A 23,995-nucleotide genomic window follows, 5' to 3' on the forward strand; every position below is an offset into this window, starting at 1 on the left:
AAAGCAAACATAAATAAGGACAAAATTCTGCAACTCACATATCGGAATCCCGCGATTCTTGGTCGCACCCAAGCAGCAAAGACCGACCAATCGGCCAATAGAATGTGTACAAGGCTTTGCTTCATTTACTATTCTAGTTTTGTGTTAATGTGTTTAAAAGCATCGCGTTGAATTTCTCATACTTAAGAAAAAAACCAACGCGTCTCCTTTCTGTGCAATGTTCTGTTTGGCCCATTCTATTCTTTTAATATGTAATTCTAAAACCCCGGTGGGGGACCGGATGAACTAATAAAAACGATTCCCAAAGAAAACGATGACGGCCGTAGTAGGACGGTCTATTTGGTTATTTTGTTGAAGAAATAAGTATGCACTCTTGATAGCCCATCAGCTTTTGGTACGTGAACTGCCTTATCAAATGAATGATTTCGAAAACAAAACAAAGCGACCTGCAACGGTTTGACCGGGGCTCAGTGAGAACAACACTACTGATACATTTCATGCTTAAAAATAAATTTTCCAGGAAAATAGTGCAAAATTCGGGGATATTTGTAATCTAATAAGATTAAAAATTAAAACTCTTGTGATGATAGAAAACAAATATCTACATCGCAACCAGTATAGTTTTTGCAATATTGCATAGTTACCGATTATTAATAAATGGGATAGCTCTCAAAACATTTATATGACTTGGTGTTTCGATGGTAACTCGACGCCCAACGGATTTCATAGTGAGATTTATGTTGTGAGAATCCTTTTCAATGCTCACGGAGAAGCTCGAGCGATCATAAACGCACACTGGGTGTTTATGCGCTGCTCTCGGTGACGCCGTGTGTTGACGGGGTATAATGATTCTGACAGTTGTTAAGCTGTCACGCATCTTCGCCCAAACAGACGCTTGTTTCGTACGCGTTGTGTCTACAGTGTGTCTGATAATTAAGTGAATTAAATAGTAAAATGCACATCAAACAGGTAAGTTTTTCCACAGCAGCTTCAATAGCTTCAATTGTTTCACTAGCTGTTTGGTTTATCAGGTCATTATACAAGGTTTTAAAAGCTATCGAGAGCAAACGGTGGTAGAACCTTTCGATAAGCGTCACAATGTAGTTGTTGGACGAAACGGATCTGGAAAAAGCAACTTTTTCTATGGTATGTTCTATGTGCTTCTATGTGAATATAAATCATATATAATGGTGATTAATGGTTCCGGTGACGATATTGCAGCTATACAATTCGTCCTCAGTGACGAATTCACTCATCTACGACCAGAGCAGAGACAAGCGTTGCTTCACGAAGGTACAGGCCCAAGAGCCATGTCGGCGTATGTTGAGATTATTTTCGATAACTCCGACAGTCGTGTCCCGGTATGATTATGGTTCCCCCATGTGTGGGATGTATTTTGGGAGTTAGTTATGCTTAATGTATGACCTGTGTTTTATTTTACTCAACAGATTGATAAAGATGAAATATTTCTACGCCGCGTTATTGGTGCTAAAAAAGATCAATACTTTTTAAACAAAAAAGTAGTACCACGATCGGAAGTGGTGAACTTGCTGGAATCCGCCGGTTTCTCTAACTCCAATCCATACTACATCGTCAAACAAGGTAAAATCAATCAAATGGCTACTGCTCCCGACTCTCAACGGCTCAAATTACTCCGTGAAGTTGCTGGTACGAGGGTGTACGACGAACGTAAGGAAGAATCAATGAACCTTTTGCGGGAAAGTGAAGGTAAATTAGAAAAAATCTCCGAATACCTCCGTACCATCGAAGATCGGCTAAAGACGCTGGAGGAAGAGAAGGAAGAACTATCCGAATATCAAAAGTGGGATAAATCCAGAAGAATGCTAGAATATATTATATACGAAACGGAATTGAAGGATACTAAAAAGCAACAGGAAGAATTGGATGTACAGCGAAAATCTTCCGGGGATAAGCAGAAATTGTTGACTCAAGAAATTCAAAAAGCTCAAGAAAATGTAAAGGCGGCTCATAGGGCATTGAAGGATGCTAAAAAGGGGGTCGTATCAGCGAAAGACGAAAAATCGGTGTTGGCCACTGAGCATCAACAGTTGTTGCGAGAAAAAACCAAGTTGGATTTGACCATATCAGATCTTACAGATGAGGTACAGGGTGATAATAAGTCGAAGGAGCGGGCGGAACAGGAGTTGGAGCGCTTGAAAATAACGATTGCGGAGAAAGAAAAAGAGCTAGAACAAGTGCGGCCAAAATACGAAGCTATGCGTCGCAAAGAGGAAGAATGTTCTCGCGAGTTAAATCTGAAAGAGCAGAAAAGAAAAGAATTGTATGCCAAGCAGGGTCGTGGATCTCAGTTTTCGTCAAAAGAAGAGCGTGACAAATGGATTCAAGGGGAGCTAAAGTCTCTAAATAGGCAGATAAAGGACAAAATATCGCATCAAAATAAGCTGCAGGAAGATTTGAAGAAGGATATCGCAAAACAGATGGAATTAGAAAACAAAATTTTGGAGCATACTGAATCATTTGAACAACTGCGGGTGCAAATTGATGAACACAACAAACATTTCTATGAGCTGAAAAAGCAAAAAGATCATTTTCAAAGTATTCGTAACGATATTTGGAAGAAGGAAACATCGGTAACTCAAACACTATCAGGGCACAAGGAGGAGTTGGCAAAAGCTGATCAAGCGTTACGTTCGATGGCTGGTAAACCAATACTGAATGGGCGTGACTCGGTGCGTAAAGTATTAGAAAACTTTCAGCAACGTGGTGGGCAATATGCAGAAATTGCTAATGCGTACTATGGACCGGTAATCGAGAATTTCAATTGTGACAAATCTATATACACCGCGGTCGAAGTAACCGCAGGTAATCGTTTGTTTCATCACATTGTGGAATCGGATCGCGTTGGCACACAGATTCTCAAGGAAATGAACAAACAAAAGCTTCCAGGCGAAGTAACATTTATGCCGTTGAATCGATTGCAGGTGAAAATTCATGATTATCCGGAAGATCCTGATTCAATTCCAATGATATCTAAGCTCAAATATGAAGAACAATATGATAAGGCGCTTCGTTATATATTCGGGAAGACATTGATTTGTAGAAACTTAGAGAGAGCTACCGAGTTGGCTAAAAGTACTGGCCTTGATTGCGTGACACTCGAAGGGGATCAAGTTTCGTCTAAGGGATCGCTAACGGGTGGTTACTTCAACACGTCTCGGTCACGATTGGAGATGCAGAAAAAACGTTCAGAATTCATACAGCTAACTCAGGATCTAGAAAAGGAACTCTCAGATTTTCGAGCAGAACTCAAGCAAACAGAAAGCAACATAAATTCCGTTGTGTCGGAAATGCAAAAAACCGAAACAAAACAAGGCAAATCAAAAGATGCGTTTGAAAAGATACAGGCCGACATTCGGCTAATGAAGGATGAACTATCGAGGATTGAGCGGTTTCGAAGTCCTAAAGAACGTTCGCTGGCCCAATGCAAGGCGAATTTGGAAGCGATGAATAGCACCAAGGATGGCTTAGAGAATGAATTACACCAAGAACTCATGTCCCAACTTTCAGTCCAAGATCAACACGAAGTTGATTCGCTGAATGATGAAATACGGCGACTAAACCAGGAAAATAAGGAAGCCTTTACCGCTCGTATGACGCTGGAAGTGACTAAAAACAAATTGGAAAATTTACTAACAAATAATTTGTTCCGTCGCAAAGATGAGTTAGTACAGGCACTGCAGGAAATTTCCGTTGAAGATCGCAAGCGCCAGCTAAACAATTGCCGCAATGAAGTAGTATCGACAGAGAAACGAATACGCAAAGTGCTCACAGATACGGAAGACATGGATCGGAAGTAAGTATATCACTGTTCCATAGCGTTGGTGCTGTTTGGCTGAATTATGTTAAACTATATCTGTTGTCCTTGTTCCTATGTTAGATTGAATGATGCCCTGAAGCTGCAGAAAACGCTACAAAAAGAGCTCGAAACATGGATACAAAAGGAAAAGGAAGCACAGGAGAAAATGGAAGAAGATTCAAAGCGAATTGAAAAGTGGGCAACAAAAGAAAATATGCTGCATCAAAAGATCGAGGAATGCACCGAGAAGATAACCGGGCTAGGTGCCCTTCCGAACGTTGATCCGAGCTATCAAAAAATGTCACTTAAATCAGTAAGTATCCGCAAATGTGTGCCTATGTTTTGTGCCGTGTTGAAGCTACTAATTTTTTGCCTATAATTGTTTTTCGTAATATTTTTTTTTAGCTATTCAAAGAACTAGAAAAAGCAAACCAACATCTCAAAAAGTATAACCACGTCAACAAAAAGGCATTGGATCAGTTTCTTAGTTTTTCGGAGCAAAAAGAAAAACTGTACAAGCGAAAAGCAGAGCTCGATGTAGGCAAAGATAAGATCTGCGAGCTAATGCAGCTGCTCGAAGCCCGCAAGGTCGAAGCAATTCAATTCACGTTTCGGCAGGTTGCCGCGAATTTCACGGAGGTTTTCAAAAAGCTGGTACCACAAGGATGCGGCCACTTGATTTTACGCACAACAAATGACGCAGAAGGTAACGATATGGAGCGCGAGGTGGAGACATCGGACGAATTCACAGGCATTGGTATACGTGTCTCGTTTACTGGCGTTGACGCGGAGATGCGTGAAATGAACCAGCTTTCCGGCGGCCAAAAGTCACTCGTCGCGCTGGCCCTTATCTTTGCTATCCAAAAGTGTGACCCGGCACCATTCTACCTGTTTGACGAAATCGATCAAGCGTTGGATGCGCAGCATCGCAGTGCAGTGGCCGATATGATACATGAGCTCAGCGATAAGGCTCAGTTCATAACAACGACATTTCGACTGGAGTTGATGGAAAAGGCGCATAAATTTTATGGCGTTCGCTTCCGAAATAAGGTAAGCCATGTTGATTGCGTTACAAAAGAGGTGGCCCGTGACTTCGTAGAGGATGATACAACGCATGGCTAAAAACATCTGTCCTTGTATCAATGTTCACATGTGCTGTTTAAAGTTTCGTCGCGCAATTAGTATTTATTTTTTAGGAGCATCTTAATGTGATCCTACTCTTTTGATTCACTATTTAGCATCCCTACCAGCATCAGTACTCAAAACAATCGATTTCTTCACGTGCTCACGTGGTGAAGAGATGATGAAGCACTCGAATGTTGGTAGGAGTTACACTAATAGATACACCAGAGCAACACTGTGCCCACATTATATGAGATTTTCAGGAGGACCCAACGAGAATTTGAGCCGACGCTCTGCACATTCGGTTAGTCCAAGGGAAATGCTCATGAAGTTTGGCAGGTGCAGTATGTCTTTTAATTCGATTGTTCCAAGCTCACATCGCTTGCGCTAGTTGGTATAGGGGGATTTTATTGTAGGATTAGATATATGAGATTTATTACCCCCGAACTTTGCCAAAATTCAACCCTTTGGCAATGGTATCGGAGCGAAGTAGGAAGGTAAATGGAATAATAAACTCTAAACATGAAGTAGACGATTGTAGTCAGTTTTATTTCAAATCACATCCAGTTGGAGCGCAGACGTACAAACAAAGTGCGGGGTTCGCCTATGGGGGTAGGCAATCCGTGGCACCCAAAACACTCGCCTATTCCTCTGCTTTGCCGATCCGGAACCGGACACCGTCCGTCGGCGTAGTTTGTATAAGGTGGCGGAATCGCACCGAATTCATTCAATTATCTGCGATAGTAAAACAGTCGAGTCGAGGGTTTTTAGATGTTGGCTTTTTTTCTTCTCTAGAACGCAACACTAAACAAACAGAAGTGTATGTGTGTGTGTTTTTCATGTTGTGTATGTGTGTATGTGTGCCAACACTCCTCCCTTGCTCCTCGTGGGATGCACTTGCACCTCCACGGTGTGGTGTCTGCTGCTGCTGCTGCGAGTTTTCACGTTTCCTTTAGATGGTGGTGGCGAGCGGTAGGGCTCCGTATACATCGTTACCGGTTACGCCCGGCAGCTTCAACGAGTCGTACAGTGAGCGGACGTCGGGAGATGGCCCGAGGTTGCCGTACATCGGCCCATTCATATCGTACAGGTGCAGGTGGGGCTGTGCCTGATAATGGTGTATCACCGACTGCGGTGGAAGCGCGGATGAGGGTGGTAGGGATGGTGGTGGTGGTGGTGGTGGTGGCGGTGGCGATGATGCGGATGAGGCTGGCGGCTGGCCGCCGATGTTATGGGGAGAAAAATGGTGCGGATGGTAACGCGGCTGCGGTTGCAGATGCTGATCTTCCACCAGGTGGTGCCCGAGATGCGGCGGCTGCTGGTGGGGATGCTGCAGGGGATGGGGATGATGCTGATGGGGTGCAGGATGCAGGTGCTGGTAGGGATGATGTTGTTCTTTGTGCGAACCAACCAGCTGCTCCGCGCTACCGGTGGTGGGCTGCGACGAGCACAGGGACTGCAGCTTTGACAGGTAATTGTCGAACTGGCGAACTGGCCTTGGCTGGCTGTCCATTGGCCCGCGCAGCTCGTCCGAGCTGCCGCTCGTCACACTCGGCGGTGACCCGTCCCCTTTTAGCGGGATGTGCAGCGGATGTGCATCGGCACCACTCGCGGACGGTGTCCTCGTATCGGTTAGCGTCGGTCCGCCGCTACAGCCGCCGTGCCCACCGGTCTCTCCTCCATCGTCTTCATGATTGTTGTTGTTGTTGCATTTGCTATTGTTATTGCTGTTGCTTTTGCTGTTGTTGTTGTTATTGCTGTTGTTGCTGCTGCTGTTACTATTGATCTTGAGCGCGTGCGTATCGCTTGTACTGCCCGGTGAGTCATGGGACAGGGGCGAATGTTGATGCAATTGCTGCTGCTGGTGGTAATGTTGATGTGGGTGGTGGTGCTGCTGCTGGTGATGGTGCTGTTGCTGTTGTTGCTGCTGCTGCTGCTGAAGGTTATGGATAGGTAATATCGCGGGAGGTGACGATGACCGTGTGCCGTGTGCCGGTATCTTCACGTTCTCGAGCAGGTTAATGACGTTGTTGCGCAGATGCTCGTAGTACGTGCCCGCTACATGGTTGCCACGGTTGCTAGCCGTAGTTGCTTCAGTTTCCTACGATCAGCAGATCGGTAGGAGGGCGGAGAGGGGGTAAGCGTTATTACTGGCTCCTCTTATGGGCAAAGCAGCAAAGCGGATGGACACTCGGGTTGGTGGTGGTGGTGGTGGTGGAAGGGCAGTGGGAGTAAGAAAAATTGTAAAATAAACTTTGGAAAAAAAATCCAAACACAAACCAAAACAACACACGCACACACACACAACGAAGGGAGAAGATACAGAGAGAGAGAGAGGGAGGAAGGCAAACGCCCCTGAACCAATTGGTAGCCGTGTTTAACGAATTAAGCGCGTCTCAACCAACCTGAGCTTACGTACCCGTTCGGCATGCCCGAGCTGCGTCTCCATCGCGCTGATGTCGGTCTTCAGCCGCAGCATCTGCGACTCGACGCGGGCATTCTCGCGCTGCAGCTCCGAGATCTCGGCCTCGAGCGACAGCAGATCTTCGCCACCGCTGCTACTCGTCGCAACACCCGAACCATCACCAGGATGTTGCTGTTGGTGGTGGTGGTGATGGTGGTGGTGGTGCTGCTGCTGCTGATGCTGCTGCAGCTGGTGGTGCTGGTGGTGATGGTGATGAAGGGTGTGACCGCCGGGGCTGACACTCTGTGCTATGCTACCGGGTGAGCCAGTATCCGGCCGGTTCGTCGCTTCCCCCGAGACCGACTGACGCTGGTCCGTATGGGAGGGCGACTGGTGTAGCAGCATATCGCCTTACAGGGCGAGGATACAAATAGGAGATGAAAAGGATGGTGGTGGTGGTATGTTGGTTAAGATCCCGTTGTGTTGCGTTACCTACCAGTGTACGCCTTGCCGTACGGTGGTTCGTCCGAGTATTTGGCCTTCTTGGCGCCTGTCTGGCCGGTGGTTGCGGTGGTAGTGGTAGTAGTGGTGGTGCTGGAGCTGGACCACTGCGGGTCGGCCACGTTACCGCCACCGTGATCATGGCCTACGTCGTACGTCTTCAGGCCGCTCAGCTTAGCGTGCCCATGCAATGAGGAGGAATGCCCGGAATGGGGTCCTCCTTCCGTGCCCGCTCCGCCCGTATCCATTACGCGCATCCGGTTCCGGTTCGCGATCGGGCATCCGGAAGCACTGGGTATGGTGTGCGAAAAGGGCAGCGAGATAGAGGAGAGGATGTTGATGAGGCTGCGGCTGAGGCTGACGCTGACCTTAGTACTTACCTGCGATGCGAGAGAAACTTGCCGGTCGAGTGACCGGATCCATCGCAACCGGGAATCGGACATCTGATCAGCAGCAGAAGCAGAAGAGAAACAGTGAGAAAGAGAAAGGGGATGTAGAAAGTACATTCTGTGAAGAAAGTACCGGGGAATAGTCGATTTCAATCTGATTGGACTGTCGGATCCAGTTAGATTTTTTTTCCTAGGTCAGTACAGCTGTCCTTTACTATTGTGCAAAATTTGAGCGGAATCCGTCAACCCGTTTCGCACAGTAATTTTTTAAGTAAGTCGATGTCAGAAGTATGCGGCGATTTTTGTTTTATGGCTTAAATCGGCTCAAAACAGATGTCCTGAAGGGGAAAGTTGAGTTTTGGGGAAAGGAAAAAAGTCGCAGGGAACTAATTCTTGGTAATACGGTGGTTGCTCGATGATAGTTTTTGAGTATTAGATCGAAAAATAGAAAAAAAAACCTTTCTTTTGGAACGAGTCAACACGTTTCATGTCCGAAAAAATCAATCAAAATGTTACGAACCGATATGTTAAGTTCATGAAACAGCTGTAATGGTGATTTTCGAACGCCATATCTTCCACTTTATCGATGTTTTCATCGGCTGAGGACGTTAATGAACGACCAGAGACAAGGCGAACTGGTGACATCGGTCCAACCACTTTTGAAGGCTTTGTAGCACTTCTATGCACAAGTTTTCGATGGAGTATTATTGCCAAAGACCTTGTGCAACATTTTCAATGCATCGGCACACGAAATTTCACAAAAACAAAACTTCAAGCGAATTCTTTGTTCAACATTGTCACCCATGATTAAAAAATCGCCATTTATACTGCTGTTGACATACTTAAAAAATTGCTGTGCGCAAACGGGTTGACGGATTCCGCTCAAACTTTGCACAACAATGAAGGGTAGTTGTACCAACCTAGGAAAAAAATATTTACTTGCTGCGACAGCCCAGTCAGATTTAAATCGACTATTCCCCGATACTTTCTTCACAGAATGTAGTGTAAGGAAAGGGTGCAGGTACTGACCTGAGCGGTTCCGATTCCTGGCCGTCGCGCGGTTTGCTCTTCGGTTTGGTAGCACGCGGGCACCCGGACAGGCTCCGGTGGGACGAGTAGTTACCGGTCGCATGCCCGGAACCGTCGCAACCGGGCGTCGGACACTTGAGCTCCTGGGTGCTGGCATGATGGTACTGTCTGTCGGTGCGCCCAACCAATCCGCCGGTGAGGCTGGAACGCCCCGCAATGTGCGAAATTAGTGGACCGGGACACACCATCCGGATCGGGATCGGTCATTACTTACCCATCCTTGAGCAGCTTGTCGTGCGACGGGATGTGCGAGGGTGGCGGCATGGCGTAGCAGGACGAACCGGCCGCGGCGGCAGCGGCTGCGGCGGCGGCTGCAGCGGCCGCCGAGTTGTAACCGGCCGTCGCGTACGGACCGTACGGTGGGGGGCAGGCCTGATAGTTGGTGGTGTAGCCCGGGTAGCCCGGGTTCGCGTACTCCATCATACCGTAGCCCGGGTGTGGACTGTACCCTGTGCACGGAGAGAGCGACAGGAGAGAGCGAGAGAGAGAGAGAGAGAGAGAGAGCCAAAAACGGTAAGGAGAACGTTTGAAAGAACGTTAAGCGTTCGTTGCTTACCGCTGTGATCCCGGTACCCCTCGAGGTAGTGCGAGGCGGCACTGTCCGGTGTGGACTCGCGGCTGTAACCGGCCGTCGGATTCGGACCGAAGCCGAACCCGGCAGCCGCCAGTCCGGGCCGGCCGGCCGCCGTCGCCGATGGGCCGCTAAAGTCGACCGGTTCGGTCGGTGGGGAGCGAACGCTTGCCGCAATCGCCGCCGAAGCGACAACGGAGGCTGAGGCAGCCGCAGCCGCCTCCCCTGGATGATAGCTGGCGGAGGGGCTGCTGGAGGCGGCGGCGGCGGCTGTCGAGCTGTTCGGTAGCCGGCTGACGCTTAGATCGAGTGTGTGGCCTTGCGGGCTCGCCAAGTGCTGTTTCGGGCTCGTGCCCGGTTGCGGGCTCTTGGCGGCCGGCGGTGGCGGCGGCGGCGGCTGCGAACCGTCCTCACCGCAGGACGCCCGCACCGACGACGACGACACACCGTTCGGCGAGTGAAGCTCATCGATGATGGCGGTCGATGACGGTGTGTCACCACCACGGTTGTCGTCGCCGCCATTACCGTCACCTGGAGAGCCCATGTTGCAGAGTGAGCCGCCACTGGTAGCAGCAGCCGCCGAGGCACTCCCACTGGACGTTACCTTGACACTCAGGTTGATAACCGAGAAGCCGGTACCGGCGGTTTGTGCCAGCTGGGAGGGTGACGGTGGAGGGATGATGCCCTGCGGGTGGTGCGGTGTGCAGGTGGCGGTGGGATCGTAGTGGTAGCCGGGACGGTGTACCGGATAGAGCGGTACCCCCGTGGTGCTCCCTTCCTCCGGTAGCTCCATCTTCAGGGCGGCCGTTGTGGCCACCGCAGCCACCACCGGTGATGCGCCGTGCATCGGTGGGACCCCCGCACCATACTCGTCCACACCGAGTGGTGGGGGAGCGGGTGGCGGTGGCTGCACCACCGCTGGGCTCCCGTACGCCGCACCGTACACGGATGCACTCTTCTGCATGCCAACGTAACCGCTCGGATCGTAGCGATCGAAGGCACCGGTGGCGGCTGCGGCGGCTGCAGCGGCTGCTGCTGCTGCGGCCGCCGCCGCTGCCGCCCCTGAGGGGTCACCGTAGGCGCCAGCACGGGCGGCGTACGAACCGAGATCATACGAACCGCCCTGTCCTTGCCCATCGTAGTGCGTCGTATATTGGTGGTGATGATGGAGATGATGATGATGATACTGTTGTTGTTGCTGTTGCTGCTGCTGCTGATGGTGCTGCTGTTGCTGTTGTGACTGGTGATCTTGGTGCTGCTGGTGGCTCATCTGGTTCTGGTAGCGGGCCAGCTCCTGATCCCGCCCACCGTACGCACTTTCGAGCATCCTGGACTGTGGTTGTGTCGGAGTTCGGCCGGGCTGACCAGGGGATGCCGGTGAGTAGCCGGCAGACGGGGACGAGGCAGGCGACGAGAGGGAAACGGAAGACGCACTATTACTGCTGATGTCACCGGTTTCTTCGTCGTTCTCGTGCTGCTCGGTCTTGATCACTGCTCGGTCGCCGGCGGTGGAGATGGTGTTACTGTCGGTTGCCTCCTTCTCGCGCAGATCCTCTGACACCGTCTGTCGCGCTAGTGTGCTAGTGGTGGTGATCGATGGAGTACCTACTATCCTACTACTACTGGTACTACTGCTGGTACTACTGCTGCTGCTGCTGTTGCTGCTGTTGCTGCTACTACTGCTATTGGCAGCCGCTGTAGTGACTAGGGCGGCTGTACGGTAGTCGCTGAGCTGCTGATAGTTGATTACTGCGAATGAGCAAGAAGGAGAAGGAAACTGCTGCTGAACATGCAACAACACACACACACACTGACACACACACCTGCGCTGTGGAGTTTCTGGCGGAACAGCAAACCATTCTGGTACTTGAGCTCACGGGCGGCTGCCTTGGTGGCGGCCGCTTTCGGGCAGCCGGATAGGCTGCGGTGCGAGTTGCGTCCCGCACTTACGTGCCCCCGTCCGTTACAGCCCGGTGTCGGGCATTTCAAGATGGTCTCGTGCAGGGCCAATACTACCGGTAGAGAGAAAGAGAGAGAGCAAAAGGCGGTGTTAGTAGAAAAGGTAGCAGGACGGCCGCGGCGGCTACTAGAGTTGTGTTCAGCTTAGCTACTCACACTCGGAGGATACCTTATCGCGTCGTGGACATCCAGACAGACTAGTGCACAGCACACACACACACGCGCAAATACATACAAAGAAAAGGTTAGAGAGGGTATATGGGGCACCTAAGGGTGCTGAGCAGCACGTAGCTCACCTGCGGTGATGCGAGTAAAGGCCAGTGACGTGACCAAGTCCGATGCAGCCGGGCGTGGGGCACTTGCTGGACTCTACGAATATCCACCAATCCACGACACGCCAACAGATCACAGACACGCACGGAGCGAGGGTAAAGAGCGGAACAAAAGATGTCAGTTAGATCAGTGAAGATGGCGCTGAGGCCGACGCTACCTTTCAATCCGGTCGAATAGGAGCTGTAGGAGGAGTTGGTACGGTGATGCTGGTGGTGCTGGTGTTGCTGGTGTTGCTGGTGGTGATAGTTGGCGAGCTGGCTGCTGGTTACCGTTGCCGCCGCCAACTTTGCCGCCGCCGCCGCTGCTGCTGCTGGTGGTTTGATCGAAGTGGAACTAACGATCGTTTCTTCGATCGGTCCGGGTTGTTGACCTCGGTTTTGGCTGCGTAAATGCCGCAGTTCGTACAAGCTTGCCACGTTACCCTGGTTGCTTCTGTTGCTGCTGCTGCTGCTGCTGCTGACGATACTGCTGCTGACAGACTGGTGGACGGTAGGTAAGCGAGACACTGGCACTGCTGGCACTGGTTTACCGGTGGTCCGGTCTCTCATAACAGGACCCACGGTCGGGGCTGCTGGCCGTGTGGACTGCCGGCTGCAGTCGGACGATTGTTTCGGTTTCGGTCTGAGCTTGTTGTTCTTGCTGTTGTTGTTACTGTTGCTGCTGCTGCTGCTGCTGCTAGCGGCGTGGTCGGTGCTGGTTCGGTTGCGCCTGACCAGCGATGACTCCATAGAATGATGGGCCGGTAGTGGCGATCGGATGGCGGTGTGGTCACGGCTGGGCAGCGAGGACCACTGGCGCATAGCTCGCGCAGGCGGGGGGCCGTACCCACCGGATGCGTCGCTCCACCGGTGCACACCCTACATCCTAACCGCCTCTTTCTCTCTCTCTTTCTCTCTCTTTCTATCTCTCTCTCTTTCTCTCTCTCGCTCTCTCTTTTTCTATTTAATATTACCACTACTACTAGTAGAGAACAAGGGTGGCTACAAATTGTCTTCTTTTACCTGCAAACGACGATGGAAGAAGGAGAATGCATTTATACCGACGGCAACCTTAGCGACGCAGAGCCATCTACTTAACAACACTAAAGCTAGCAAGTTTTAGTAGTACAAACAGGCCATACAGGTCTAACTGCATCGAACCTAGATGCAAACGATCGCTTCAAGTGCTTCAAGAGATATGTAACCGTGTGAGGTGGGGTGACGAGTCAGTGGAAGACCATGGACATTGTTGCTAGTAGTAGTAATAGTATTAACGCACAACGGAACTAATTCCAACGCCTCAGACGGCTGACAAATGCCACTTGTAGGGGAAGGCGAGCAGCCGCAACCCTTTATCAACCCCATAGAGCACCCCTCCACCCCTTCCCCCACCCCGCCACAGAGTGCACCGATCCGCGACTCTCTCGAGGGCGTTGTCCGGGACCGGGACTGCTGCTGCTGCTGTTGCTAAAAATGGAAATTCGGGAAAAGAAGGTACCTTCCGGTGGTGTCCTTCCGTTGTGTTGCCATGATATGTGTGTGTGTGGGTGGGTGGTAGTGGGTATCCTTCAAAATTTAAATTTGCTGAAACAGAGGGAGGGGGTGGGTGATCGCCATCAGTTTTTCTTCCACAACCCCTTTAACGAGGGAGAAAAATCGTTGTGGGGGCGGCGGGGTGACAGTAGGTGCGGTGAAGGAGAAGGGTTGAAAATGGAAGGGGAAGGGGGCGAAAAAGACCTATATGTTGAATGGCCGGTTTTACAGCATTTGTTGCACTTGCTGATGACGATGGTGCTGAGACCCTCGCGAGAGAAAACACACACACACACGTACACACAGACTCGCTCACGCACGCACGCATGCACGCAGGCTTAGGGGGGGAGGGGGGTGGTTTCCGTTTCCCCGTTTGATGTTGACGTCAGCTCAGCGACAGCGTCGGTTGATAGTTGATTTGGTACCCCCGAACACAGCCTGCCTGGGTGGGCGGGGGGCGATGTAAGGGAAGGGGGAGGAGGGCACTGGCACTACTGGATTGGACACACTACTCACCTAACAAGGGATTCTTCGCGCTAGCGAGAGCTCTCTAGAGCGTGTGTGTGTGTGTGTGTGTGTGTGCGTATATAAACACACGTGTATGTGTGTGTGTGTGTGTGTGTCGCGTCGGCACTAGGTTCGAACGAGCAGTGGGAGCGCATGAAGCGGTTAGACCGATTAACTCGAGTGAAATAGGCCCCCCAGGTGGGGAGGGGGCGAGGGGAGGGGGCAGTTGGCAGGGGTTGGAGGCTGAGGGAGGGGGGTGGGAACACCCAGAAGCTATACCGTCACGTAGTTCCCGTACGTCCACACACTACACTCGTGCACTACTCGTGGTTCGCTGGCAACTGGCAGGCCAGCAGTCGGCCATCGAGCACTCGAGCAGTGGAGTTTGTCCCGTTTTTCCGACCAACCGACCGACCCGACCGCCCAACCCGACCGACCCGGCCCGACCCGAGTCTCGGCTCTGGACCGACTCCTTTCGGGAGTGTTTTCAATGCGTCCCGAAGTGAGCTGCTGCTGGTGCTGATGCGACGAACTTCCCCAGCAGGCTAAAAACAAGGCGGAGGCAACGCGGAGGCGCGGCTGATGGGCTTGGACACCGTAGGGGTTTTTTTGGAGCCCAGTCCCCCCCCCGCCAGAGCAGAAAATAAGGGGAGGATTCGCTCAGCAGAAATTGGGGAGGTAGCTGACTTAGCATCGCTCAGCACTAGCGGACACCCGAGAGGGAGTCCTTAAGGGTAGTGGAGGGAAGAGGAGACTCCCGGTGCACAAGGTGCACAGTCCCTGGTGGGCTCCTCAGCTAATCGCTAACAGCCCGAAAGCTGAACAACGCTGAGCTGCTGCTGCTGATGCTGCTGCTGCTGGTGCAGTTCTTGAAACAAATGCAAGGGATGGGGGTGTCTGGGGGATGGAGGGGGGGGGTGCACTTTTGCTGACAACCGAGAGCGAGACAACCAGTGTGGTCGCCAGGATGTGTGGCGTGATGCGCAGACGCAGGCAGTGGGCGCTCGCCACCCACTTCTTTGGGGGGGATGGAAGTTCGGTGGCGGTCGCGGCCGACTGGATTCGGATCCGCCTCTGAGTCGAGTCGAGTCGAGTCCCGCCTCTCGGCCACGAGTGGGGCCGATTGGCCCCCGAACGAAGCCACTGCCAGCTCGTCCCGCTGCTGCTGCTACTGCTGCACACACACACACAGTCTGGCGGTGGCATTCCGACGGACGAGACGACGACGACTGACGCGGAGGCTCCGAGCGCTGCTGCTGCTGCATGCCGATACTCGAGTCGTACCGTGTGTCTGTGTAGTTTTTATGTGGATGTGTGTGTGTGTGAGTGTATGTGTGCTGACTCAGGGCTGAACCTTGCATCTGGATCACTGGACGATCGATCGCGGAGAGATGGCGCTGCGATGGCAATTGCGAGTTATATTTTTGGATACTGAACGCCCCTAATAATGATGATGATGATGATGATGACGATGTTGATGATGATGACGTTGGTGATGAGAAGGGAATAGATCACCGAAGGTAGAAAATTAGCAAAGATCAGATCAAAACATGATTAAGGCGAACGGAAAATGTTCAATTTTTAAAACAATCTACCACTTCCGGTTTCCGGTGCTCCCCGTGGGGGGTGCGTTTGGGGTGTTTGTATTTTTTTTTCTTTTTGCTACGATCAATTTCTGCGAACCCTTCTGGAGCATCTCGATGCCCCCCACCTCCCTCACTCCAGCTTTTCATGTTTTTCTCTAGCATACTCGAGAAAGACTCGAGGGAAGGATGACGATCCTCCATCTCATCGGAGTGTGTGTGTGTGTGTGTGTACGCGTGCGATGACGCAGACTCTTCTTCATCAATCAACTACCCGGGATGAAGCGCAGCAGAGGGCGAACGTCTTAAGCAGCAATCACACACACACACGCACACACACACTTACATCCCTTCGTCATGTCCTTGGCGCAGGTTGCAATCGTTTCAACACCCTCGCCAAGTCTCGCAAATGAATCATTTTTTAAAATTCATCTCCCCCTTTCCCACCCCTCATTTCTCTCTCTCTCTCTCTCTCTCTCTCTCTCTCTCTCTCTCTCTCTCTCTCTCGCTCTCACTCTCGATAGTTAATTTAGCGAGTTGGCGCCACGAATCGAAACGAATCGGAGCAACAAAACCCCGTTGCCAGGCTCCTACTCCTCTTCCTCCTCCTCCTCCTCCTCCTCCGTCCAGCCCTTCACCTGTCGCGAAAAATTGCGCCAAGTAATTTCCATTCCACCACCAACAACCATCCCCACCTCCCTCGTCGAGGGGGATCTCCGCAAAATGACGGGCAAATAAATCAAACACACGGAGCCAAACAGCGAGCGCTGCTGACTTCGATTTCGTACACCATCATATGGTGGGGGTGGTGGTGGTGGTGGTGGTGGGGGACTTTTTCTTAATTTTCTTCGCCTCCTCGTTCACCCCTTTTCCACCACCGAAACTGAAGAGTGAGAGAGAGTGAGTGGGCTCTTTTACTATAATTAAAACCCTGTCAGCGGTACCGATACACACACACACAGGAACAGGAACAGGAACCGGAGCGTCGTTGTTGGCGTTGGCGACGGTGAAGGTTTTTCGCGAAAAAAAAACCGTGGCGAGTCCTGCCGGAGTCCGTGAGCAACACCAGTGAGAGGTGTTACAGGAGAGTCAAAAACCCAAAAAAAAACATAAAAACAAAGAGGTTTTCAAACAGAACAAAAAACGTTGCGGAAACAACAAAAACCAGGATCCGGGAATGCGCGAAAATGAACATCGGTCTGGTGTGCTGGCCAGGGCGCGCCGGAGCCTTGTGAGCTCGGGACCCTAATTTCGTTGTTGTTGCTGTTGTTGTTGGTGCTGGTGGTAGTGATGGCTGGTTGACTTTAATCGCGGTCTATCGCGTGCCGAGACTTAAAGCTCTAAAGAATCTCTACCCACGACTACCCACGACAATACAAAACAATAGTTGTCATCTGTCACCACTGCTTCCTTCCTCCCCCAAACCCTCTGCGAGGAGTTTTACGACGGATTTTGCAATGACTGAATGATGCAGCTCAAATCTCGCGTCGATCTCTTTACCGAGGCCTATTGGTCCTATTGGTCCCAGCTGTTGGGACCCCCCCCCTCTGCTGGCTATTGGTGTACACCGGACCGGAAACGGCAGCAGCAGCAGCAGGAATGCGCAGCCTTTTTTTTGCCTTCGTCATGCCCGCCATGACTTTCAGGCCTCGGTTGCAAAGACTGTGTTGTGCTGTTGTTAATGTGCTTCTCCGTTTTTTCCCCCCTTTTTTCTCTCTGTCCAAATTGCACCCTCTTGTGGGGAAGGGAGAGAACAGTGACAGCGCCGCTCTTGACGTGACAGCGACGTCCCGGGGGGTGTGAGAATCCGCCGGTGAATCCGCCCCGCCACAAACAACCAGATTTTCTCGATCGCTACACCTCCCACCAGATTTATCCCTCCTCCCCCAACCCCCCCACTGGTTGCCTATTAACTGGCAATACAAGGACGCCTTTTTGTGTGAAGAACTCCTTCCTTTCACCACCACCAGGGAGGGTGTGGTAATGGTTGCTTCTTCGTGTTTTATTTGGGCTGAAGGGGACCGATTGGGGGTTGGGGGTGCGTTTTTAAGAAACCACCCCACCAATTGCTAAGCCATCCCGTGTCTTAAAGGATCCATCGGTCCCATTATCGGACGATATCCAGGGGAGTCTCTCTCTCTCGCTCGAGATAGAGAGAGAGAGAGAAACAGAGAGAGTTAAAGAGCGAATAGGGTGTGAAGAAGGGGTGTGTGTGTGTGTGTGTCAAGGCCTGACAGTGGCAGTGTACAAGTAGAGCAGTAAAACCTTCACAAAAAAACCGGTCAGCCACACCGGCCTCCGGTTGCAGCCCCCCCCCCCCCCTTCAAGGCTTCCCCTGTAAGCCCCGATGGTCCTGGCGCGATGGTCCGGGCGTGAAAAGTGCAAAAATATTGATAAACACTGTAACCGGTTGTTGTTCCCGCGGCGACGACGACAACGATGGGTTTCCGCCGGTCGCACAGACGACGACGGCGAGGGCGACGCGCCAATTCGATTCACTACCTTCCAATCCAGCAGGGGTGGTGGTGGTGATGGCGGAGAGGCGATTTTGTAATTAATTATAATTTTTGCTGCCCCGTTTTCCGGCGGACGGACTGCTATCTGGCCGACTGCAGCAGACGTTTCCTCCACACAACTCTTTCTTTCCTACCTTCCCCCGTTCCCGGAGGGGGGCGAGGGGGATGAATTATTGTCCATCTTCCTCTGCTCACACACCATTCCCCCCTGATGGCCGTGATGGCGTTATTTTTTGTTGTCGTCGTTTTCTTCTGCGCTTTCCGCTGTCGTGTACCCTCCGACCCCCCCAACCCTCCCCCTGCGAGTACTCCCTGGCCGTTCGGTCAGTTTCCGCTCGGTCGCAGCGGACCGGATCCGGTGGCGGACAGTTCGGTTGCACTTTTGGCGGCCTGGGCTTGGCTTGGCCAGCCTGCCTGCCTGCCAAGTGCCCGGGACCGACGGCTGCCGAGGGCGGCGCCTTCGATAAATTGCATTCCTCCACCCCGGTGCGGGGGTTGCGGCGGTTCGGATCCCCATTTTTTGGGGGGTTCGCTTTTGGTTCTTTGGGATTCTTTTTTTTTTCTGCTCTGCTCTTGGCTTGGCGTTTGGCCGGGTGTACCACCCCCCTCCCTTATCCCTTAATGGAGTGAAATTGCTTTAATTATTCAGACGCGCAGCAGCAGCAGCAACAGCAGCAGCGCCGCGTCGTCATCGCGCCGAGCCGATTGATGAAGCAGTAGTAACCAGGCGTTCCGCGGCCTCCATCCCCCTCGCTCTCCGTCTCCGTCTCCATCTTTCAATTTTATTTTTCCCTTTCTGCTCCGCGAGGCGTCAAATGTGGTCGGCGAAGGGGAGAGGGGGGAATGTGACCTTAGGGGCGGGATAGAAGGGATAATTAATTATGAAGTGAATGTGCGCACCCTGAACCACCACCATCCTCACCACCACCACCACCAATTGCAACTGATCGATTAGTGGTATGGACGAAAGGGAGGGAGGAGCAGCGTGGTCCATAGTCCACGACAAGCAGCAGCCGTTAGATGCGCCCAACATTGTTTGTTTGATCCTTCCAACCCCCGATCCCCCGGGGGCCTTCACTCTCCTTTCTTTCGGTTTTTTTTTGCGGGGAGGCAGAGCATTAATTTATCTCGCTTCTCGCCACCAACACCGCTGCTGCTGCTGCTGCTGCTGATACGGCGTGACGAACTCCCCGACGAATAGAAGAAGAAGAAGAAGGTGTCCTGGATTCGCCTCCTCCTTCTCCTCCTCCACCACCTTCCGGGTACGGGGGCCCAATAATCGAGGGAATACTAATTACAATTACGGGTGATCGGCCATCGGCCATGACGCTTGCAGGTGTGTGTGCTGCTGCTGCTGATGATTGATGGCGTGTAGATGGCGTGGAAGGTACTGCGCGCCCCACCCACCACCTCACATTCGGTTCGGAGGAATGAACACAAAAAAATATTGACTGCGGGCGAGGCGGCTGCTTGATTGGCAGCAGCAGCAGATCGTGTGCGTTGTGTAGGTGTGTGTGTGTGTGTACGAGTTCCGATTGGCCCGATTCTAGGCCGGGCAGTTGTTGTGCTAGAAGCGATTCGTTCCACTGGCCATTACTACCCATACCATAGGAGCATGCTCTCGTCTTCTCGTCTTCACCCGCTAACACAATACTCAACGATTGCGTTAGGAAATCCACATCCATTTCACATGCTCACAACACTATAGTGAAGGTCGCGCGAGTTGTGATCCCGCTAAGGGTGTTTCGCGTTCGCGCGTTAAAGTTGAAGCCAACTTCACAACAACAACAGCAACAGCAACAGCAACAAATCTCAGCACCCGGTCTAATGCGGCGTGCAAGCGCCTAAGCGCCATTCCGGGCGTCTTGCCGGATACGGGACCGGGGCTATAACGTTTAAGCGCGTCGTTTCCTTGTCGTCCTGCCTCCCTTAACCTCCTTTCCCTTTTCGGGGGGTGTCGCTCGCACTGATAGTAGTAGTAGTGGTAGTAGTGGTAGCGAAAGCATCTTGTCTTTAATGCCAAGAAACCTAATTATAGACCCGCGCGGTGATCACCACCGTCATCGTCGTCCGTCGTCGTCGGTTTTTGGGAAGTCAAATCAGACCTGGCTGGCTGGCTGGCTGGTACCAGACGCACTCCTCCTTGGATCCCAGTGCCGTGTGTGTGTGTGTGTGTGTGTGTGTGTGTGTGTGTGTGTGCCAATTCGTCTCCATACCCGGCAGCACAATAGTCCTTCGCCCTTCCCGCCCGACGAATTTCGCTTCATTCGGAATCATCCCTTTCCCCCTTGTTGGGGACGACTCGCCATCATCCCCGTCCCCCGCTATGCTAGGGATGATGCTTTTGCGCTGATCCTAACCAACCAACCAACCAACCGGGCGGGGATCGAACCACCGCTCGGGCATTTCGTCTTCGAGTCGCTAGCGATTAAGTGGAAAGTTTTGCTGGCTGAAAGCGCACACTTGCGAGAGCGCACACACACACACACACACACACACAGAAGCACACACACGCACGGAAGCACAAAGAGCAGAATAGGAGGCACGTAGCGCAAAGCGGGTGTCTAATCATGTGTAGCGTGCGCCGCGCCGTTCCTCCCCGCTTTGGCGTGGGTTAGCGAGGTAGGGGAGGGTTGCAGAGAAAGGGGGTAGGGGGTGTGGTGGCCAACCATGGTCCTCAATTGCCCACCGCCAAAAACCGATCGTTTCTGGCTTCTGGTGGCGGGTGGCGGCTCTATACCTGTGTGTGTGTGTGTGTGTGTGTGTATGTGCGTGCTAAGGGACGCTCTAGGGACGCTCCCGCTGCCCCGTTCTGCCATTCTGGCAACAGGCACCCCGACACACACACACACCACTGGAGACGCACCCGAAAGATGGTGCCGCAAAAGTTGCGAAGACACCACGTCGCCCGGAAATGCTGGAAAGATTAAGCCGCTAACCCCCGTGTTTGGCCTGTTCGCCATCCAACCCTTCCATCAGCCCGGCGGAGCAGGGGGGTTATTTCATCCCTTAGCACCATCGTAGAATCGCTCGAACGCGTGACTAAGCATCACGTGCTGTGCTTTTGCATGTTTCCGCCTGATATCCGCTGCCGGGGAGCTAAAGGGCCTGTGTGTGTGTGTGTGTGTGTGTGCGCGCGTGGCGTACGGCACTCCATCCCTCCCCGCTCGGCGGGGGGTTGTATCCTTCAGCCTTCAGCCTCTGTTTCGCTTCCGCGTCCTGGGGAATGCTACTTTTTCAGTCAGCCTCTAATAGTTTACAACCCATTCATGCGTTTTTCGGCCTGGAGGGGAGGGCCTTCACCTTCACCCCTCCCTTCTTTCCACCCCCTTTACTCGGATAGAGCGGAGTCTTGGACTTGGCTTGGAGCAAAACACGAGCGCCAAGGCCCCAACTAAAGTCACAGTCGCCGTCGCCGTCGCCGACGCCGCCGAGCAATGAGCTGGAAAATTTCACCTAATTAAAGGGGCTGCTGCCGCCGCCGGCGACGGTGGGTTACAAGAGGAGCGGGGCGGATTTCTACGAGCCTTGGTGGCGTTCGAGCGTGGCAAGCATCCGGCATACCAACTACGCGCCTCACTTGCTTGCTGTTCTGTTGTGAAGGAAGGAGGGGGGGGAGAGGGATGCATCCCAAATGGAGATGGGGATCGCAGCAGCGGATAGTGTATTTGGATGGATGGTTGAGGCCGAAGAAATGGCGCCGCTTGTGCTGAGAAGAAGAAAGAGAGAGAAAGAAAGAGACAGAGAGAGAGAGAGAGAGAGAGAGAGAGAGAGAGAGAGAGAGAGAGAGAGAGAGCGCATCCTGGCAGCCTCAGACAGCAAAAACGGGCTACAATGGTGTGGCTCTTAACCTTCGTCTTCGCTGGTACCATTTCATCATCACCATCATCGTCGTCATCATCATCGACGTCATCGTACGTCTGTTGGGGAGGGGGTTAGTTTGGGGTGTTTGGCGAAACCCCGAACTCTGACTCTCTGGCTCTGACTTACGGAGCAGCAGCAGCAGCAGCAGATCAACCTCTGCGAATTCGATTCTTTCCCCGCCCTTACGATTTCACTCCCTCGCCTCACGCCACACAGAGATACACTTACCCCCTCGCCCCGTTCCCCCTCCTCCTCATGCAGTCATGCTTGAAAATAGATAATTAAATTATCCTTAATTCAAATTATTTCAAGATCTTTTGTGCAGTCGCTCCCCTTTCGGGCGGTGCGGGGGGGGGGGGAATGAATTTGGGTGGGGAGGGGGCTGGTGGCACGGGGTGGTGGAGCGACAAATGGGACACCTAGCGGTACCAGCCAGCGGGACTGCTGCTTGATCTGCTGTAAATTGCCCGAGCTGACAGCAAGCAACTACTGGTGGGTGCTTGGTTGGTACAAAGGGGGTTGCCAGAGGGCGGGGGAGGGGGGAGGGACCATAGTTTCGAATCTCGAAACTATTTCCCATCCGGGGTCCTTTGGGCTGGGCTGGGCTGAAAGGATTTTCCCATTTTACCACCACTACAAGCACTACACTCTGGTGGTGGCACCCACATGCCCCTCTCTCTCTCTCTTTCTTTATCTCTCAGCGTGCGCATTTGTGTGTGTGTGTGTGTGTTTGTGGGTCGTTTTTTAGGAGCCCCGTGAAGGTCGGATAAAGAGACAAAGATGGAGCAGAAGGAGCAGGAGGAGGAACAGACGGGCCGGCGCGGGGGGGGGGGGGGTTCTGTTTAATGGTAGACACTTGAAGACTCTTTTCTTGAAGCTGCAGCAACCTCTCATGCGTCTTGCCGTCCATCAGAGTAGCGAAGATGGATTAGAGTGAAAGCAGAGATTCACCCCAAGGGATAATAATGTTTGCATCGTCCTCGTCGTCTCCGTGTGTGTGTGTGTGTGTGTGTGTGTGTTTTGGATGCGCCCAAGCCATTACTTTAACTCTCTTGCACCAGAAAACTTGAATCCCTCCTGGCACCAAAAAACTTGAAGACCTTGAAAACTGCTGAACGATGATCCGATCCTTTCGGTGACTCCGGGCTTCCGGCTTTAATAATAAAACCACGCCCGACCACGATCACACACTCTGGGGCCACGGGACCACGGGGAAAAAGCACGATGGGATGCGCGGTGGGAAAACTGCAATAATATTGACCTCAAGCTTAAACTTATCCGCTTACAATCTTTGGTGATCCGTTTTACGACGTTCGTCGCTCGGTCCGGTCGGTCCGCGCCGTCAACAACACGTCGCTGCTGCTCTTCTCAGAGCCCGGACCGAAGCTCGGTCTGGCCTGTCGTAAAATTTATTTCTCTCAACTCGACTCAATGCGCGATTGCAAAAGCAATCCTTTCCCTTCAAGGACATGTCGCAAGGCAGGTTGATGTTCAATTCCGCTTCCGTTTCTGCCGGAAACCGGCAACAGCATGACGCGGGGCACGGAGATCCGTTGTCCGGTGGGCCCGTCATTCGGGCTATTCGGGCTTTGGATTCCAACTGCTTGTCGCACTAGAGAAGGTGATTACGTGGCGCGGAAATATGAGAAACTACTTCCAGGGGAGCTCAGCGAGGAGGATGCGAGGGATGCGAGGGATGGCAGATGGGGGTGGTGGCGCACTCCGGCTGGCCCGGCATCCACCCCGTTGGGGACCCGTGGGAGACTCGCTCAAGGTTCGCCCGAGAGAGGAAAATGTTTTCCTTCCAT

The 23,995-nt window shown here is 52.3% G+C and overlaps 4 protein-coding genes across 7 annotated transcripts in view; 2 read left to right on the forward strand and 2 right to left on the reverse strand.

Moving 5' to 3' along the window:
• Positions 1 to 311, forward strand: part of LOC125955829 (transcription factor btd) — a 3,435-nt gene extending 3,124 nt beyond the window's left edge. For all 4 annotated transcript variants that reach the window (XM_049687075.1, XM_049687084.1, XM_049687093.1 and 1 more), the window contains exon 5: positions 1 to 311. This exon is cut by the window's left edge and continues 263 nt beyond it. The gene's annotated coding sequence lies outside the window, so the exon portion shown is untranslated.
• Positions 312 to 872: 561 nt separating this feature from the next.
• On the forward strand, positions 873 to 5,490 carry LOC125955644 (structural maintenance of chromosomes protein 3). The gene is made up of 6 exons (XM_049686786.1): positions 873 to 969; positions 1,032 to 1,146; positions 1,222 to 1,361; positions 1,449 to 3,835; positions 3,920 to 4,151; positions 4,244 to 5,490. Exons 1-6 carry the CDS (start codon positions 955 to 957, stop codon positions 4,958 to 4,960), a joined length of 3,606 nt encoding a protein of 1,201 aa, XP_049542743.1. The 5' UTR covers positions 873 to 954; the 3' UTR covers positions 4,961 to 5,490.
• A 422-nt stretch (positions 5,491 to 5,912) lies between these two features.
• On the reverse strand, positions 5,913 to 6,473 carry LOC125955994 (forkhead box protein G1-like). Its single transcript, XM_049687438.1, has one exon. The coding sequence runs from the start codon at positions 6,471 to 6,473 to the stop codon at positions 5,913 to 5,915; it is 561 nt and encodes a 186-aa protein (XP_049543395.1).
• Positions 6,474 to 7,018: 545 nt separating this feature from the next.
• The window catches only part of LOC125956048 (mucin-19-like), a 46,470-nt gene continuing 29,493 nt past the window's right edge, over positions 7,019 to 23,995 (reverse strand). The window contains exons 2-14 of the mRNA XM_049687569.1: positions 12,364 to 12,421; positions 12,170 to 12,242; positions 12,030 to 12,070; positions 11,738 to 11,926; positions 11,595 to 11,663; positions 11,156 to 11,405; positions 9,900 to 10,891; positions 9,558 to 9,792; positions 9,284 to 9,484; positions 8,246 to 8,308; positions 7,861 to 8,156; positions 7,366 to 7,774; positions 7,019 to 7,061 (exon numbers count right to left, since the gene is read on the reverse strand). Of these exons, the coding sequence (XP_049543526.1) occupies positions 7,019 to 7,061; positions 7,366 to 7,774; positions 7,861 to 8,156; positions 8,246 to 8,308; positions 9,284 to 9,484; positions 9,558 to 9,792; positions 9,900 to 10,891; positions 11,156 to 11,405; positions 11,595 to 11,663; positions 11,738 to 11,926; positions 12,030 to 12,070; positions 12,170 to 12,242; positions 12,364 to 12,421 (2,919 nt within the window). The remainder of the gene's footprint in view (positions 7,062 to 7,365; positions 7,775 to 7,860; positions 8,157 to 8,245; positions 8,309 to 9,283; positions 9,485 to 9,557; positions 9,793 to 9,899; positions 10,892 to 11,155; positions 11,406 to 11,594; positions 11,664 to 11,737; positions 11,927 to 12,029; positions 12,071 to 12,169; positions 12,243 to 12,363; positions 12,422 to 23,995) is intronic.

Source organism: Anopheles darlingi, chromosome X, assembly GCF_943734745.1.
Source record: "Anopheles darlingi chromosome X, idAnoDarlMG_H_01, whole genome shotgun sequence".
NCBI classification, from domain to species: domain Eukaryota; kingdom Metazoa; phylum Arthropoda; class Insecta; order Diptera; family Culicidae; genus Anopheles; species Anopheles darlingi.